Raw genomic sequence first — 20208 nt, forward strand, 5'->3', positions numbered from 1 at the left:
AATAAAAAATTTAAAAGCTGAAATTAACCAAGCATCCAAAACTAAATTTGAAAGCAAGTAAAAAAAATTTAAAGTTTCAAATAAAAATTTAAAAGCTGAAATTTATCAAGCATCCAAAACTAAATTTGAAAGCAAATGAAAAAAATTGGAAGTTGAAAATGAACATTTAGCCAAAACTAAATTTGAGAACAAATATTTCATTTGTCATTGAAATGGCTAATTGCATTTGCATTTGTGCTCACACTTCTATATATTGTTATATTATTAGACTAAATCCTTAATAAAATTGTAAACACTTAAACATAATATTTGTTTAATAACCTATAACATAAAATTCCCAGGGGAGTAATAATGTAAAACTTAATAAAACAGTTTTTTTTCCAATCTATTCCTAAAAAAAAAATAGGAGAGATTAATTTGATTTTCATCAAATTAATAGTAAAATAATAATTAAGATAAACCAGGGAGTCAGCATATAACCTAGTGCGTTTATTTAATTATCCCCAATCATCTACTACATCTATAGATCGTGTTTGGGTCATTCGGCCTTATTTTGACACCACTGGTGGGCGGTGGGTGCATTCCGATTTAGTTTGACTCATATTTAACTACCATCCTTCTTTTGTAATTAATGTCACCCATGTCACTGGTTTGTTGAGAGTTGTACTGATCGGACGATTGCGAATTACAGAAAATCTGTTCGTCAAGCGTTGAATTATCTCTGCACAAAAATGACTCATTCTCCACGCTCATCATCTTCTGAGTTTACGATTCTTGCAGCGACAGACCTTCACAATCTAAATCTGAACTACGACTTGTGGAATGTGGCTGTTGCTGTGACGAGTTTCCATTTGCAAATATAGTACAGTGCAGAAGACATGTAATTTGTTTTGGATGCGTACAGCGGCAAGTAGAGGAAATCCTATATGGAAATTATAAAGCAAGAGGGTGTCTGCGTTGATCTGATGGAAAGATATGAATCCCGCCAAGCCCAAGATGCTATAATTCATGCCAAACTGGAAAACCTGGTTTATTGTCCATTTTGCGGCATTCCATGTGAAGTGGACAAGTGTGTACAAGTTATGGAATGTCCAAACCCAAATTGTTTGAAGGCTTCATGCATCCAGTGCAAGGAGCCGAGTTACCTGCCATTACTGTGCGAAGAGAATGAAAATATATCTGAGACTGCTCATCGTAGAAAAGTGGAAGAGAGGATGACAAAGCCCATTGTAAGAGAATGTAAAACTTACAAGGCTGAGATGGTAGAGAAGGGTGGATGCAATAGTCTGAAGTGTGCTAGGTGTAGAACCCTAATGTGTTACCTTTGCCGACAGACCATTACGTCCGAATATGAACACTTTTGCCAACATTCTGAAATGCGAAAACCAGGGAAACCCTGCAAAATATGCAACATTATGTGTACTTTGTGGGGAGATGATATAGAAGATAACGTGGCACTGGATGCTAAGGAGGAAGCATTGAAAGAATTGGGTGGCAAAGAACCCAGCTTGCTCGAACAGAATATCGGACCTACTCTGGTAAAGCAATCCACTTCTGGAAGGGGCCGGAATACACATCGACGGCGCTAGACGTGCTGATCTCCTTGTACAGCATAGACGTTTAGCGGTGTACAAGTTGAGAAAGAGGATGACAGTGAACGAGACGGTTGTATTTGTCGTTTTTGACGGTTAAGTGGGTTAGAGTATTGTGAACCATTTTTATGCTATAGTTCATAAGCTACAGTCACAGAAGAAGTTATATTTACTATTTGATAATATTTATTAATGAATATGTAATCACCCATATTGATATTATATGTTAATGAGTAAATATTTGAGGCTGGAACAATCACTGTGTCGTTGCTTGAGTCATTCCTCACCACCTTTAAATAAAACAACATTGAGTTTAACGAAACAAAATATGAACATTTAATATTGTCTTTTAACATTGTAAAAAAGGAGAGAAAATACACTCCTAGTTGATAACCCAAAAAGCTATATATTGTTGATTTTCTCTATCATAAGGAAAGCCTTTCGTTCATATACAAGAACGTAACTGTTGGAAACAAAATCTCATAAAAACATTGCACATGATTAAGTTTTTAGCATGAAAAATAAATCATCTTAGGCTCCAATTTAAATGAGGACAAGCAAATTACTCATCATGAAAGAAATTTATTAAGAATTAAGGAAGTTTTCTAAAACAAAATTTTGATAAGCAGCATATAGAAAAGAAGGAAAAAAGTACTCAAAAATTGGGAGGTGTGCTAAAATGAGACATATAAACCCAAATTTTGATTTCATATAATTATAATATTTTGTTGCCCTTCTCATTTTATTTATATCTACATTCTTTCTCTTTAAAACAAATCAATTTGTTTACCGTAAAAAAACTCAATCGTCTTTATCTTTTTAACTTTAGTTCTAGAATCTAAGACGGTCATGAATATGACACATCCATTTTTCTTACCAGAAAGTTATAGATTATTTTATGGATCATGATAAAGTTTTAAAGTGATTATGATATGTTACTCTTAGTGAAGTATCAAATATTTCAACTATGTAGAAAGCATTTAAATATTTCAACTTAGGGTATATATAACTCTTCTAAGAAAATCAGTGATCAAATTCTCTTAGGTATTTAGAAGAATTCAAATTAGAAATATTCTTATGTGGACAAAAATTAAGATCTTCATACATGATTAGTTAATTGGTGAAGAAAGATAATTATTTTAAATATAGCACTGCGTATTCACACCTTATCCTTCCTTTCATATTGCTTTTGTATAGTTTGAATAGGATATTGCAAAGAAAAAATCCTTTCCAACAAGGGTAAGTTGCTCATCTTACAAATCTACTAAAGGAATAGGGAAAACTAAAAAACCAATAAGTTCACTAGAAATAAAAGACAAATTAAGAAAAGTAATTAGAAAAATAAATTTAAACCCAAATCTAGTAGCTATGAATCAAGAAAGGTCCCAAACTAATATGAACCGAAGAAAACATCTTTTAGGAAGAAATATTCAATATTTTCCTTTACATCATAACTCAAATTTTGTGATTTTAAAAATTCAAAATTAACAATATTTTTCCATCAAAAACAAAGATAACTAAAATCTGCTTATATTTATTTCAAATTTATTTAGACATGATAACCATTTTTAAAATCTTGATGGGACTACATCTTTATCATGTCCAATATATCACCCCGATCCGGGCGAAGAATTGAACCATTGACTTCACATCAAGGAGTGCCTTACAAGAGCCCCCAATCACCATCTATGCAAGACCCCATGGACCAAGACAACCCAAACTTCATTTGTAGCAAATTTAACTAATTATTTAAAATATCTTACAGTTGAACATCTTTATGAAAAGTAGACATTTTCAAAAATTTATCACCAAAAGATTTAAGATTATTAGTTAATTCGAAAAGTGAGTTTGAAATATAAAAGCAATTTAATATAAGCCATGAGAATTTTATCATCCCTCTGAAAATATATTAGATAACCTTAATTATATATGCACTTTCTTGTATAAAGCTAAATTTATTGAAAAAATATCAAAATTAAAGCAACCAACAAAAATTAGCCAACTCAACTAAACTCATCCCGACTAAAAAACGAGAAAGATAAATATAATGAATATCATTAAACTGAGCCTATACTAAAACATGTTGGATGAAAAGAAGCTGAGAAAATGTTCAAAAGAAGAGCATCCATGTGCATGACTCCAAACTGAATACATTAAAAGGTATTGGAGTAGTCTTAATAAAATATGGAAACAAATTTAATACTCAAACTTTTACTAATTGTGTATAGGATAGTGGAATCAAAACTCAAAGGAAATCTAATTAAGAGAAAACTTTCTAATTGGAATGAAAAATCAAATTAGAAATCTCTAAGTGTTAATTATTATCTAAGATTTTGTACCAATTTAAAAGAAGTTTCACTAACTCTCCATTTTTTAAAATGATATTCTGTCCATTAAAAGTACGAATAGAGAATACAAAACTAATTCAAATAAGTAGAGAAACAGGCTTCAGAGTGTGACAATTAAAAATTTCCCTTTTATCAAAATATTTTGTACAAGTTTTTTTTGGGAATTATTTAACATGTTAAATTTTAACTTCTTTCATTGTTCAGCTAATAAGTTATTTTTATAAAAATAAGAAAGAGCACAGATAAACTGGATTGGAAGCCAACACACTTGGATTCTCCTAAGTAATTCAATGATGGAAACTCAAGACAACAAGAACGAAAGTGGAGTATGTGACAAAAATAAAGAAACAAAATTAACCAATCTAATCTACTCTACTTCTATCATATTTTATTGACTAAAAATAAAGTAGGTAGAATCAAAATATCAATGCAACCATTCATGTATCTCCAAACCTACAATCACTTGTATATCAGAAATTATTAGTAAAAGTTGGAGTACTCTAACATAAGAAAATAAAAGAATAATATTAGTAAGAATTCTATCCATCATAAGCAAGATAATTTATAAGAAACCTTTTCTGAAAATATTTCTTCAACCATATTTTTATTCTATCATAATATCTATAATGATTGATGTATCATTGTTGGGAAGAATTTCCAAATGAGTAACATATCTTATGAAAATTGTGTATAGAATTGGTTTGAAAATAGCCTCAACGTGTCATGTTTCCTTGCTGGCCGAGTTAGAAGAGGATGAATTATGACCTAGCTTGGGACACCAAACCTCGGCATGTTGGCCTTTCCCTTGGAGAGGACAACGCCATTGGCGGGGCATGATGAAATTGACAAAGTTTTACAGCCAAATATAGGAAGAGTCCACAGAGAGTCCTTTGTTTATCCTGTAAAAAACGTAACAATGCCCAATACCACAAAGCCACTGCCTGAAATAATATGAACCACCAAATTGACACCAAAACTAGAGAAGTGAGATGGTTAAGAGTTAACCCAGACCAGAGAGTGAAGCAGAGCAACCCCCATATACAACCACAAAGCTTAACGCAAACACAGAACGTGATCCCAATTATAGAAGAGGAAAATATTGCTTCCTTCCAACCAGAAAGGAGACCCAAGCCAATAACACAATTTACCATAAACCAAAATAATACCCACACACCTGTGAAGACCAGAAATATCCCTTGCAGATGAGGGTGGAACCAAAAGATGTCACAAATGCGAAGAGGGCATATAGCCAACAAAGGGAAAACGAGGAGACAGAACCCAACGCACACTCAAAAACTCAAATCGTCATCTGCACTCCTCAACCAAGGCCAAAAACGCAGTGACACAACATGGACCTAGACCCAAACACCTTCACTCTCCTTCTGAACCAAATTCATTACCCAGACTTCCAAACTAAAGCGGACCACTTTCCAAACCCCGAGTTCAACCACATATTGCATGACGAAAATCATCACATAAAGGGAATGAATGTAGAGACAACGCATGAGGTGGAGTTAATACACATGTGGAGGAGGAGCAGGCCCCGATGGCCTCGCACGTGACACTTGTATGTCTACTTGATCACCAGCAACCGGGGAAGGAGAGTCTGCTTCGAGAAGGTCTTGGAGAGACTGATATTCATGAGGATCTAAATTAGTGGCGATTTAGGTAATATGCCATGGAATGGAAAATTCTCTGTACTTGGTCGTCACTCCTCAGTTAACCAACCAATAAACCACTTTATTTCTAGCACAGAGGACATGGCCTGTAGTGGCGTATTTAAATATTTCCAATATATGTTTCATTCTTACTAGTTGGGCCTCAAGATGCCAACTTTTTGAAATTTTAAAGATGGGAGATCCATCAATGATCTTTTGAGTCATCTGGACCACCATTTTGGATTCCCCAACTATATGGATCCTTGAGAAATTCTATTGCACGACTAAGGTGAGGCCCTTCTCCAAAGCATTAAGTTCAACTACATTATTAGTGGTGTATCCACAATACCCCACGTAAACACCAGTAGGGGATCCCATGGAGTTTCTCAAAACCCCACCATAACCCGCAGGGCCTCACTTGCCTTTGGATACTCCATTGAAGTTTATTTTAATGCAACCTGGAGGAGTCCGAGAGAAGTCAAAAGGGGAGGAAATTGAAGGATCCATGATGAGACAAGAAAAGGGAAAAGTCATGTCTTGAGATAAGTTTAGAGATAGGAGAATGGTTGACTTTGGAGGAGTAGATTACAAATCGTGAGGATCCCATTTCACTGCTAGGATTGTCTCCCTGATGTTTTCTTTGACTATCCCCCAAATGGAGTCGCTAGAGGGAGTATGATCATGAAATATGACTTGGTTCCTTTCTTTCTAGATATTCTAGAAGAGAAATCCCAATATTAGACACCATACTCTACTGAAAATCGGGTTTTTGAATATACTTTGTAGCCAGTTTTCAATTGTCTCCAAAATGTCATCCTCATGGTGTTCATAGGGGCCAAACAAGGCAACAGCCAAATCCCATACTTCTCCAACAGTGGGGCATGAGTTTAGAAGGTGATGTAAATTTTTCTCGTGGTTTCTGCAAAGGAGGCATTGTGCGGGACCCAGGAAGCCTTTCTTCAGTAAGCGATCCCAAGTAAGGATTCTCTTATGCCCAACGAGCCAAAGAAAATGTGAAAACTGGGGCTAGATTTTTTGCCCCTAGATTGTACTCCAAATTTTCTAGCGTGGCATGTTGTAGGCATCAAACTTGATGAGATATGATTCTTTGAGGGAGAAGGAGTTGGATGTCGAATACCCCATATTAGTTTATCATGCTCCATAGAGAAATGAATACAACTCTGATTCAACTCTTTTTAGAGCTTCCTCCATGCTTCTTGAGTTGCCTTGAGTTTCCTGTCCATTGCAGTTTTGAATTGTCTCTAGCCCTAATGATTTGGTTGTGCATTCCAATAATTAGCTACTCGTCCCTCACTTTGATGCTGAATAAGGAGTTTTAAGGATTCTTGAGACACCATAGGGAAACATAGGTAGTCATACAAACCATGACATTACAAAGAAGTTTAAATATTTATGTGAACCTAAGATAAAATGAAGTTTTAAACCCTCGCAAGAAATAAACCTCTAGTGAGCCATGATAGAGCTCGTTGCTTGCTAAGTGTACTTGCGACAAAATCTGAATGAGGTTAGTAATAGAACTAATACCCATTTTTTTTTTTAAGAAAAGAGAAGGAGAATAGCGACCATACTCGGGTTTAAAAATTACTTGTGAGTAATGAAAGTGAAATTTTGCATTCCTGCCATTAAACTATAGTAAAAAAAAAAATATATATTAATTATTGATATTGGTGAGAAAGTGGAAGGAAAAAGTCTAAGGCATGTTGAAGTAGAGATATAGTTTCTTAAGAGAAATTTTACCTTTATTTAGCCCACCATAATTGTCTTTATGAAGGGATCAAAACGGGGCTTTTTGACCATGATATTAGAGAACCCTCTTCAAGAATACAAAAATGGTAACTTTTTCAATCAAACCAATAATGAAAAGTAAGGGGGGTACTAGAAATCTACATATGAATTCCTAATGGATCAAAACAAAGAATAATTGAGGTAAAAAATAAGATTTTCTTTAAAAAAAATTATGAGGGAGTAGATTTGGAGTCATACCACCCTCCTTGCGATGGAAAACTAAGAAATATATAAAGAAATTCAACCATTAAACTTGTAGGAAATCCCTCATGAATACTATTGAATAGTGTTTGCGCTTAAACACAAGAAAAATAAAATAAAATTCACAAATTTATTTTTCTCAAGCACTGTAGCACAATGAGACTACAAGAGTGGTATTGGGTAGGGTAGTTACCCTAAACCATGCCCGAGCAATCCCTGCCATCCATTAGTAAGGTGTAATCTCAATCGTAGAAATTTACAATTGGAGATAATACCATGAGCATTGTCGGAACCAAAGCCCATGTCAACTTCATGTGAAAATACCTAGTTGGCAACACGCATGGTAGTAAACATGCGCATTGAATTATAAACAATATAAGCTTTGAAGTGTTAAAACAATGAATATAAATTTATGAGACCCATTAATAAAAACCTTGCTTATAGTTATACATGGTTCCAAAAGGAATCATTGTTGAGATTAAAATGCATCTTTACCAAATTGTTTAATTATTTTCCTATAGCAACATTACATCACTCGGTATGGAGGCTCGAATCTATTGTATACGACCATGGGAAACCTAGGAAAATATTTTGGCTAATTTTGTGGATATAACAGGATATAATCCACAATTAGAAGTTTGGGGCATTTATTTAAAAGTCAAGTTGAAATTTGTAAGAAGGAATACCTAATTATATATATTTAGGTGGGTGTTTGAATCTCGAGTAACTAAGGATTAAATAAGAAGAAATCTGAGGATTTCCACAGTTATAATAATTCACAAGTAAACTCCAAATCAGAATTATTAGACAAGAAGCGTTTGCATTTCCTCAGTGTTTCTGGGCTTTCTAGTAGATACAAGTTACAACCCAAAATCCATGCTTCGATAGAGGCAAAACACAATATAGTTACTGTGTTGAAAGAAGACGATCTTCCAGTAATTTAATTCAATGGAGAAGCCAATTAATGAGAACAGGGCATACATTGTAACCATATATGTGAATACAATGAGGAACACCTTTGAAATAATTCTTCTCTCAAACATACATAACTAGATTTTATAAAAGATTGGTATTTATAATAATTGATAACCAATTAAGCCATAGGAGACCAGTAACTATTACTAAAATAAGCAAACTTTAATGAGAGGGAAAATATAACTATAATTGCATGAATTATTACAATAAAGAGGACAAGAGAGAACATTACGTTCAATATATCACTTATACACATAGTGTATAAAAAGCACAAACTGAGGTGACCTCGATAGATTATAATTAAAAAAGAATACTTAACAACATAAGACAATGAATGAATAGAACCAAAGATATATTTATAACAATTGTCACAAATATATTAATTCCATGAAGTATCCACAATATTTCAACAATTTCTGGAATTAAGATGCACACGCACACACACACATATATATTGGAGCCTTTTTAGAACACAAAGGTCCAAATAAACAATAGAGGACTCACATAATTTCAACAATAAAGTCAATAAATGTATTTATAAATTGTCCATGGGCGTTACACCCTTTTACAGGATAGAAATTCAACGATAGGCTCATTGTAGGAAAAATGTACAAGAAACAAAAAGGAAATAAATTATTACAACATCAATAGGAAATTTTCTCCATGATAGAGACATTACGAATTTCATTCACCGAATGACATGAGGGAACTGACCTAGAACCTTGAATTGATTCGATCTGGAATAGCCGCTAGGGCATTAGTCGAAGATTTTAGTGGTTAATGTTAAGCTCCATTGATTTTTCCATTAATTGTTGCCTTGATTTATGGAATTGCAGCTTTTCTTAACTTATGGAAACCAACTGCAGTAGTTTCCTTAAGTTAAGAAAATCAACTGCAATTACTAAATTTATAATTGGAAGCTACTGAAGTGGTCCATTACTTTGATCTGATCTCTACCTTGATTTGTGGTTTTTCTAACACATAGCTTTTAGAAGCTTGATGGAAGCTTAGCTATATGTTTATCTGTTGGTCCCCAAGCTCATATCTCAACCCCCTTCAGTTCTGCACCATCTAGCTGAGATAGCAGAGCTCGGAAGTGCCTTCAGATCTTTTGTGTTCTTTTTCTTTTGCTTGGATTGAAGCTAGAGTGCTGCAGAAGAAGCTTGTGGACTATGGCCTGCATCAATACATCACCAATGGCTGGAGGTAACTCGTATCCCTGGGCATTAAGATTTAATGATTCTTTTCAGTTATTCCGCATATAAAAGAATCGTTGTTGAAATTGAAGAATTTCTTACATTTGGTATCAGAGCAAAGTTTACCTCTGTCTTGGTGTGAGATTTAGCTTCACACTTTTCGGTTCGTAATTTTCAGTTTCTCGATTTATTGGTAACGGCCATTAGTGTATTATATGATTGGGTTATGCATGGTATTCGTGAGGTTTTAGATGTGAGTGGTGTTATTTTTGGTTTATTTTCTGAGAATAATTTCAGCTTATCCACTTGCAATCACCGAAGCCGTTACATACATTGCATGACGTGAATGGCCGCCTCTAACCAGCAACCATCTGAATCGTTCCTTTTTCGAGGACGAATATGCTTAGTTTGGATCTTGAATTCAGGAATTCCCAAGGTCGAAACTGATTGAGATCAATCTCGGTTTTTAGTATTTGCTGAGCGGATCAGTTGAAGAGACTCAAAGCAATTGAAGGGTTTCGAGTTTAGGTCAGCGTAATTATTTCAGATTCCTGTTATAATGACCGTGCTTTCATTAAGAGCCGCTAAAATTTGTTGATTTATCTGTTAATAGAAGTTTGCGACTACTATTGTTTTGTAGCGGTGAGCGTCTATGCAATGAGTAGATCCCTTGAGTTTTCAACATGAAACAGAAAAGTTCATCTGCGGCATCCATTCTTAGTCTACCTACACTACTAATTTGTTCCTCATCATCACGACAAATGATTGTGCCTTCTTACTGGGTGTGATAAATTTCTTTCTTTTATGAATTTTAACACCTGGTAATAAAAATGAATTTTTCCGCAAAGTGCGTGCTCTAACGATGCCACAAGCATAGGAGTTTAATTTACGTGATTTGTTAAAGATTTAGAAACCAGAAGGATAACATAAATTGATAGGCTCCTATCAAACTAGAGATCAAGAGAACCCTATGAGTTCACCATCATTGCATTGGTTAGTTCACTGTTATTTCATCGGTTAATGTGTCAAGATTTGGATGTGGAGGAATGCGGCCATTGATTATGACTGCGCTTCTGAGCTTTCTTTTTTCTCAGCATGATAAACATATTATTATGTTTGTCAAAATGCCTCTCGTGAATTACATGATAAACATGTTATTTGTAAAGTTTGCCTACCGTATCCCAAACTTTACCATATGTTATGTCCACGTGAATGAGGGGATTAATATATATTATGGTTTTGGTTATAACAATATTCCTTTTCATATAATCATACCATTACCTTGCCACGTATTTGTGATACGTTGGTTTTTGTTTTATATGGTATTTACATAACCTTTCATGACCTCCATTTTCAGTAACAGGATACTCGGATTCTATCGAACTAAAGCTTGTTTTCTTTATCGAGAAAATTAAAGAGCGATTGCCATCGCGGTTTTTATTTTTATTTTTTTATTATTTTTCCCCTTTTATTTTTGGAAGTCTCGCACTCAATTGCGAGTATGCAGATATGAAATTATGCAGGTATGCATGGTTTGCCTATTGTTATATGAATTCAAGGGCTAATTGTTTACAACGGCATTTTAGATTTTTGAATAGGCACAGTTGTTTACGGAAGCCATTCTTCTTCTGTTCTCATGATGATTTTATTTTTATTTTTTAAATAAAGAAGTAGTTCCAGCACTGAAGCTACTATTTATAGGTAAAAATTTACTCAAATGACCTGGGCATGTATCCATGGCAAGAAATATGTAATGTAAATTTTAATCTTGTGCTTAGTTTCCACTAACGAAGGAAAGGAAAAAGGAAGTTAGTGCAATTATGGGACAGTTAGAATAAAAGTCACATAAAAGAAACAGTACGAACTAAATGACTTTTATTAAAAATTATGCTATACCCATAACAAGTTTTATATAGACCGTATACAATATATACGCAATACTCACAATGTATGGAAGTATTGTAATATTGTTTGAAGCACATTATTAAGCAGGTCATAAAGGAATTATGGCAGACCGTATTTTGAATATATTATTTATTTATTTAGGTCTATTTTGATCTTCAGATCATATGCATATTTGGAAATTTTTTCAAATGATTGGTTATGTGAGAATTGAATTCTCATGGGTATAAATTATTTTTAATTGTGGAGGCTAGAGTTTAAATATGAGGTTTTTGTATTCATTTTATAAAATATTAGGGGAAATGAATATAAGGATGACCTTTAAAGTATTACTTAAAGAAAATAACTCTAAATTGTGAGCAAAATAGCTTGTTTGCTGGTCTATTTTGTTGGTTTATAAACTCCAGGTTCAGTTTATAAATTGAACAATCAATTTGTAGTCATTTTCGGTAATACTGACTGCTTTTTGATTTTGCTGGAGAATTATTACCAGTTTTATGGAGTTTATTAAAATGTCATTTTGACTTACTCCTTTCAGTAAACATTATTTTTCTCTCTGGTTAAGTTTTGTTTATGCAACAAAATTAATGTCTAGTGATCCATGTAATTTTAATTAATTAGAGAGTAGCCACAACATCTTTAATTAAATAAAATTATATATTGATTGGCAAGATCACATAAAGATTATTTAGACATTAAATTGTAATTAATTACACTGAATATAATAAATTTTATCCCACAGGAATTTTTATTATATTTATGTGATTAATTAGGATAAAATTTCATAACCTACCCACAGGAGTTATGAATTAATAAGTTTTATCATAAAGTTTTATTGAATCTGCTTGAATTGAAAATTTAGCCCACAGGCAATTTTCATGTCATTTGATTCAATTCTTTTTAGCATGTTTTACATTGGTAAAACATGAAAGTTCATAACGTTTTATTGAATCTGCTTGAATTGAAAATTTAGCCCACAGGCAATTTTCATGTCATTTGATTCAATTCTTTTTAGCATGTTTTACATTGGTAAAACATGAAAGTTCATAAAGTTTTATTGAATCTGCTTGAATTGAAAATTTAGCCCACAGGCAATTTTCATGTCATTTGATTCAATTCTTTTTAGCATGTTTTACATTGGTAAAACATGAAAGTTCATAAAGTTTTATTGAATCTGCTTGAATTGAAAATTTAGCCCACAGGCAATTTTCATGTCATTTGATTCAATTCTTTTTAGCATGTTTTACATTGGTAAAACATGAAAGTTCATAAAGTTTTATTGAATCTGCTTGAATTGAAAATTTAGCCCACAGGCAATTTTCATGTCATTTGATTCAATTCTTTTTAGCATGTTTTACATCGGTAAAACATGAAAGTTCATAAAGTTTTATTGAATCTGCTTGAATTGAAAATTTAGCCCACAGGCAATTTTCATGTCATTTGATTCAATTCTTTTTAGCATGTTTTACATTGGTAAAACATGAAAGTTCATAACGTTTTATTGAATCTGCTTGAATTGAAAATTTAGCCCACAGGCAATTTTCATGTCATTTGATTCAATTCTTTTTAGCATGTTTTACATTGGTAAAACATGAAAGTTCATAAAGTTTTATTGAATCTGCTTGAATTGAAAATTTAGCCCACAGGCAATTTTCATGTCATTAGATTCAATTCTTTTTACCATGTTTTACATTGGTAGAACATGAAAGTTTATTAAGCCTCAACATAAGCATGTGATTTTTATTTTGATGCAGTAGTACAACCTGCAAATTTCTCTCAAATTCGTTCTGACATTCCCGAACTTGAGGAAGTAATCTCGTTTGTTTGTTGTGAATCTGATATGGTTAATGTTAATATTAACACATGGTGGATTGATTCTGGATCAACAATTCACATTTCGAATTCCTTGCAAAGGTTTGCAAAACCTAAGGAAGCCAGTGGGAAGTGAGCAAAGCATCTTATCAGGAAACAAGATGGGCTCGCATGTGGAAGCTATGAGAACATGTTATTTAACTTTAAGTAGTGGTTTTGTTTTGGAGTTAGAAAAGACCTTTTATGTTCCAAGTTTTTCTAGAAACTTGATCTCAGTTTCAAGGCTTGTACCCTTTGGATATTCCTTAAACTTTTCAGAAAAATCTTTCAGTCTATTCTATAAATCTGATTATGTTGGGAATGGTATTTTGTCTAATGGTCTTTACTGCATTAATTTACAAAACAAAGTCACATATGATTCAACGCATGTTCACACTGGCACTATAAGATGTGTTATTAATGAAGATTCCTCTAAATTATGGCACCAGAGACTAGGTCATATCTCCATAGATAGAATTAAAAGATTGGTAAATGAAGGAACACTTAATACTCTAGATTTTACTGATCTTGAGACTTGTGTGGACTGCATAAAGGAAAAGCAGACCTACAAGTCAAAGAAAGGTGCCAATAGGAGTTCAGACATATTAGAAATCATACATACTTACAAATTTTTCCATCTCACAGCACTAGGATTGTGGAATCAAGAAATGCAAAGTTTCTTGAAAATGGCTTGATCAGTGGGAGCGATCAAATCAGAAACGTAGTTTCTGAGAAAGATCATTCAGAATCTCAACTTTTTACTTCAAGTGAAAGATTGGTTATTGTTCAAAGCACCCCTCAAGTACAAACTGGTGTTGAATAACCAATTGTTGAAGTTCCACAAGCTGTTGACGATATTCCGGTAGATCAAGGAGTTCAAGAGTTGCCAAGAACTTTTGAACAACAAGTTGAACCACATACTTCTCAGGAAGATGATGGTACAACATTAAGAAGATCTACTAGACCTGACATTGCATTTGTTGTGGGAATGTTGGGACGATATCAGAGTGATCCAGGTTTAGACCACTGGAGAGCTGCAAAGAAAGTAATGAGGTACCTTCAAGGGACCAAAGACTACATGCTTATGTATATCCTGTTTGAGGCTGCTTTACATGGTGTATGGCTTAAGAATTTCATTTTTGGGCTTAGAATTATGGATTCTATCTCTAAGCCATTGAGAATATATTGTGATAATTCAGCTGCTGGTTTTATGGCTAAAAAAGTGGGAGTTGAAATAAACACATCGACATTAAGTTTTTAGCTATAAGGGAACGTGTTAAAGAAAATAAAGTGGTCATTGAGCACGTCAGCACTGAGTTAATGATCAATGATCCTTTGACTAAGGGCATGCCACCGTTTAAATTCAAGGATCATGTATTGAATGTGGGACTTGGTTCCATTATGCAGTTTTTTCATTGTATGGACAATGTTAAAGAAATTCTTAATTATTGTGATGTTTTTTCTCATATTTATGTGCATGTTAAGTTGATTTGAGAAAATTCATTTAAGAAGGACCAAGAATAAACATAGGGTTTATTCATTAAGATATTATTGCCACATAAATTATAATAAGAATGGATGCATAGTAATACATGGAAGATAATACTCGTCATAAGAGGACTTATCGCCATGATTCATGTATCTATTACTTAATAAAGATTGTCAATGGTTTTTGAGACATTAAGTTTGGAAGTATGGACCAAGTGGGAGAATGTTAAGCTCCATTGATTTTTCCATTAATTGCTGCCTTGATTTATGGAATTGCAGCTTTTCTTAACTTATGGAAACCAACTGCAGTAGTTTCCTTAAGTTAAGAAAATCAACTGCAATTACTAAATTTATAATTGGAAGCTACTGAAGTGGTCCATTACTTTGATCTGATCTCTACCTTGATTTGTGGTTTTTCTAACACATAGCTTTTAGAAGCTTGATGGAAGCTTAGCTATATGTTTATCTGTTGGTCCCCAAGCTCATATCTCAACCCCCTTCAGTTCTACACCATCTAGCTGAGATAGCAGAGCTCGGAAGTGCCTTCAGATCTTTTGTGTTCTTTTTCTTTTGCTTGGATTGAAGCTGGAGTGCTGCAGAAGAAGCTTGTGGACTGTGGCCTGCATCAATACATCACCAATGGCTGGAGGTAACTCGTATCCCTGGGCATTAAGATTTAATGATTCTTTTCATTTATTCTGCATATAAAAGAATCGTTGTTGAAATTGAAGAATATCTTACAGTTAATGTTGAGAAAATGAACCACAAGATAACCATGGTCCCATACCTGTACCTGGTTACATCACAAGAAAATAAAAACCTTATTGTAAGCAAAGAAAGTTAAATTATGGAATACAAACTATAGTAATTACACTGAGCGAGAGAGAAATAGTTACCTCTAGCACATACTGAGTTAGCAGCTACCCTCGCAACTGAAGTGGGAGAACCTGAGTTATGAAGAAGAATTAAAAGGTACGTTTTTGTAATATTTAGTAAAATTAATAAGGGAGTGTATGGAATAAGGGTTCCAAGTTAGCATAGAAGTATACTTGGAGGAGATGAGACTTAGCGCACTTCTGGCATGGGTCTGGCAGTGTTAAAATTGCACTGGAAGCTATAATAACATTTCGGAAGAGTTTGTGTACTCTACGCCAGAGTATTACGAATGAGAATAGATTAAACCTAATAAACTTAGGAGTTACAAACTGTAGCATGGCGAAGATGGAATTACCATGAACACAACCATACTTTAGCCAAAAAATCGTAGAAGTTAAGGAAGCCCGAATGTTGGATATGTATCAAATCAAGCCTATATCTCCTGGAAAAAACAGAAATGAAAATACTTCGCACTGAACTCAAGCCTCGGACTAGAAAAAAAACAAATGTAAAAGGAAACTCATAAGGTGGGTTTATACCTGTGCCTTTTAGAACAACACGTGCAACAAAGGTTTTTTCTCTCTTTTGATGAGCCAACTAGAGAAATTACTCATTCGAGGTAATAAGTGAGGTTTAATGTCATGTCTACATAAATTCTAAAAGAACAGAATTGAATAATTGAAACGCCATCTTAGAAATCCAAAGCATAGGGGAAAGCTACCTAATTATCTGATATGGAAATTTTACCTATAATTAGGTGAAGAGTAGCTCACTAAGAACAATTCGTGTTGAAAAGGGGCCAACAAAAATGCAGAGGAAAATGGCACCGATATTTATTTCTTCCACTCCTTGTCTCGTTAACTTGTGTCAAACATAACCATCACTCGGTAGTATGACACGTGTCTAGTGTCACAGTATAATCTAGTTGACACATCTCTTTCATAGAGGAACATTGGGTGAACTCGTTCCATGAGCAGTGGACTGAGTAATAGAACCAGAAGGCACACAAATGATAAAGGAGGTTGAGTTAAGTTCTAGGGTTTGTAAGAAAGATGGAAAGCCACTAGATCACCTTCAGTGATATGCACCATTCAGAGAAACCAAAAATTGTGATTCACACCTTTCCCATGTGAGACAAGGATGAGAGGAATGGTGTGTCTAAAGATAAGAGGTTCATGTGTACCACACTCCTGCCAATTGCAGTGTGTGATGGACAGTTGGAATGCACTATGGGTGGAATAAGTCCTTAGAAAACCTCTGGAATGTCTAAGTGATAAGGTGCTATCACATTTACATATGACTATTATGTGTTTAAGGTTAGTCCTACATTTGAGTGTGGGGGTTAGAATTCGACATAATTTTAAATGTTTAATAATTGTGACATAGAGATAGAAATGATTCACTTGGTAGGTAATGTAACAATACCATAAAAGAAAAGTGTAGTTTGTAATTTAGATATTGTGCTTAAAGGGAAAAATAGAGGTGTAAGGAGAGTATACAGTTCAAACTTACTAGGGAGAGTAGGGTTGGGTTAACAAGAAATAAACCTTTTCTTAGTATTACCCTAAGCGCGTTAAGAACAATAGTGAATAATAGCAAATGGTGATTAGATACTTTTAACTATACATGTAAAAAAGAAAAAAAAATTGCATGTACAGTCGAGGGACATGACAAGTGGTATCAGAGCCTACTTTTAAATATCGGGCCTACCATGGACCATCATGGAGATTTTTTTTTTTGAATAAATTTTTTGCAAAAATAAACCAGAGGTTGATAATAAGTTATTTTGTTTTGGTACATAGATGAAGCAGGTTGCTTAGAATGGCCAAAGTCTCTTCTCTAGCCATGACAGGTGAAGAGGATTTATATGTCGAATTAGGAGGACGTAGCACCACACAAAACTCTCGGTTAATGGAAATGATCAAAAACCTACAACAAGATTTGATGCAACTCCAAAATAGAAATGAATGGCTCTTGAGAGCTAGTGAGGAACATGAATGTAGGATAAGGGAGCTAATTGAAAAATCCAGTAATAAAAATGTGGTACCTGAAGGGTTGAAATGTAGTTGGAGAAATATAAAACTTTTGAAGAATCAGATGGAAAATATTCAAAATTACATGAGAAAAAGAAGAAAATGGAGGTGCATAGAGAATTTCAAAAAATTATGCCCCCTACTTTTGATGGGGAAAGGGAGGAAGAGGTGGAAGCATGGATACTTAACATGTTGGATACTTAACATGTTTAAATACTTCCAAGTGTATTAATATGAATGTAATTTGAAGGCACGGCTAGTTATTTACCAACTACGAGGAAAGGCCACTCTATGGTGGGAAGAGGCTAAAAGTATACACCTATTGGAGGAAAAGACCATCTTGAGAGGAATTTCCGAAGCAATTTAACTATCGGTACCTGAGTGAACGTTATTATCATGAGCATACTAAGGAATTCCACGAACAGAGGTTAGGAAAACTTACCATGGATGCATTTCATAATAAATTTAGAAACTTACTAAGGTATGCGCCTTTTATTAAAGAGGAGAAAGCAAAAGTGCAAAAATTTTTGAACTATTTACCAACATCCTACAAAGAGAGGAGTGAATTCAACAATCCTAAATGATGGATGAAGTGGTAAGGAAAGAAGGGGAAAAACCGTGGAAAAATAAGGATAAAAACAAAGTTGTCATGAATATAAAAGGACAGAAACCTCCCTACTACAAATAATTTGTTAAGGAACAACAAAGAAAGAATTTTAATAAGGGAAGTGTAAATTAACGGCTCAGTCTCATACGAGATCCAAGGCCATGGAATTAAGCAACAAAAAGGTTATAAGAGGTAAATAACAAGAACCATTGAATTGCTATGATTGTGGTGAAGCACATTTTCTCAGGGACTCTCCGCATAATCCAAGATCAATTCAAAATGTTCAAGAAGTACAAGAAGAAACTATTGTAAATGATGTGTCTAGAAAGATTCCGAGAATTAGTGTTGCATTAGAGGATAGGAAAGTTGAGCATCAATCTACCATGATTGAAAAATAAGGTACAATACAAAACGAATCAGTTTTTGTTTTAATTGATTGGGGGGCTAGTTTAAGTTATATTAACACCCAAACTGTGGAAAAATGTAAATTGTCACTAGAAGAGTACCAGAATGCATGCCTAGTACAATTAGCCACGGGTACCAAATAGAAAGTAACACATCAATTAAGACATTTTCATGTAAATTTGAATGGTTATCCCATTGACGTGAAGTTAAATATTTTTCCTTTAGGACCATATGATATACTAATTGGGATGGAATGGCTTGAAAAGCATAAAGTTATCATAGATTGTTTGTAGAAAATTGTAATTTGTGTAGACCAAATTGGGCAACCCAAATTGGTAAGAGGAAAACCAAAACTGATATTAGTCCAGAAAATGTCAGCTTTATAGTTAAAAAGGACAAAAAGAAAATGATAGAAGGTTTATATGGTGAATGTGGAAAAATATGAACAACAAATAGAAAAATAAAGGTTAGAGACTACACCAGTCATAAGAGAATTTCGAGATGTTTTTCCAGAGTAAATTCCTCAGTTACCCCCTCATAGAGATATTGATTTCACTATTGATTTGGTACCTGGCACTACCCCCATATCTAGAGCCCCAAATATAATGAGTATATCAAAGCTACTAGAGTCGAAATTGTAGCTACAAGAATTGCTAGATAAGGGTTATATCAGACCTAGTGTGTCACCATGGGGTGCCCCTACACTATTTATCAAAAAGAAAGATGGCATATTTAGGATGTACATCGATTACAGTCATTTGAATAAGTTATTTATCAAAAATAAATATCCACTACCTTGAGTCGATGACCTATTTGATCAGGTAAGGGCAACAACTATTTTTTCAAAATTTGATTTAAGAGCTAGTTACCATCTGTTACAAATAAAAGATGAGGATATCCATAAGATACCTTTCAAAACATGATATGGACATTATGACTTCGTAGTGATATCATTTGGAATCACTAACTGATTCATGATTTTTTTTTATGGATGCGTTATTAAATTACATATAAAAAAGAACTTAAAAACCATGGAACAGAAGCATATAAAATGAAGATAAAAGAGACATAATCACGCATGAGATCAAGACACAAAGAATTGATTACAAAGTTCATCGAATTTGGACTACATCTCTGGGCCCTGCTCAATAGTGGGGAGGCCTTCATTCATTAAATGGCATGAAAAGAGAAGAAGTACAAGCATATTTTACATAAACACCCTTATACCTCCGATCTGAAAGATAGATGACAAATGGAGAGCCCATCCCTA

The 20208-nt window shown here is 33.9% G+C and overlaps 1 protein-coding gene across 1 annotated transcript; it reads left to right on the plus strand.

The window, feature by feature from the left end:
- Nucleotides 1-926: 926 nt before the first annotated feature.
- Nucleotides 927-1589, plus strand: LOC149240922 (uncharacterized). Its single transcript, XM_089370366.1, has one exon. The coding sequence runs from the start codon at nucleotides 927-929 to the stop codon at nucleotides 1587-1589; it is 663 nt and encodes a 220-aa protein (XP_089226492.1).
- The last annotated feature ends 18619 nt before the right edge of the window (nucleotides 1590-20208 follow it).

The sequence above is a fragment of the Pinus tabuliformis genome, chromosome 8 (assembly GCF_031772625.1).
Source record: "Pinus tabuliformis cultivar Carrire ecotype Pingquan chromosome 8, CPIR1, whole genome shotgun sequence".
NCBI lineage: Eukaryota > Viridiplantae > Streptophyta > Pinopsida > Pinales > Pinaceae > Pinus > Pinus tabuliformis.

Bases quoted from the DNA above. Each gene is read 5' to 3' on its own strand.
- LOC149240922 (XM_089370366.1), top strand. From the start codon at position 927: ATGGAAATTATAAAGCAAGAGGGTGTCTGCGTTGATCTGATGGAAAGA.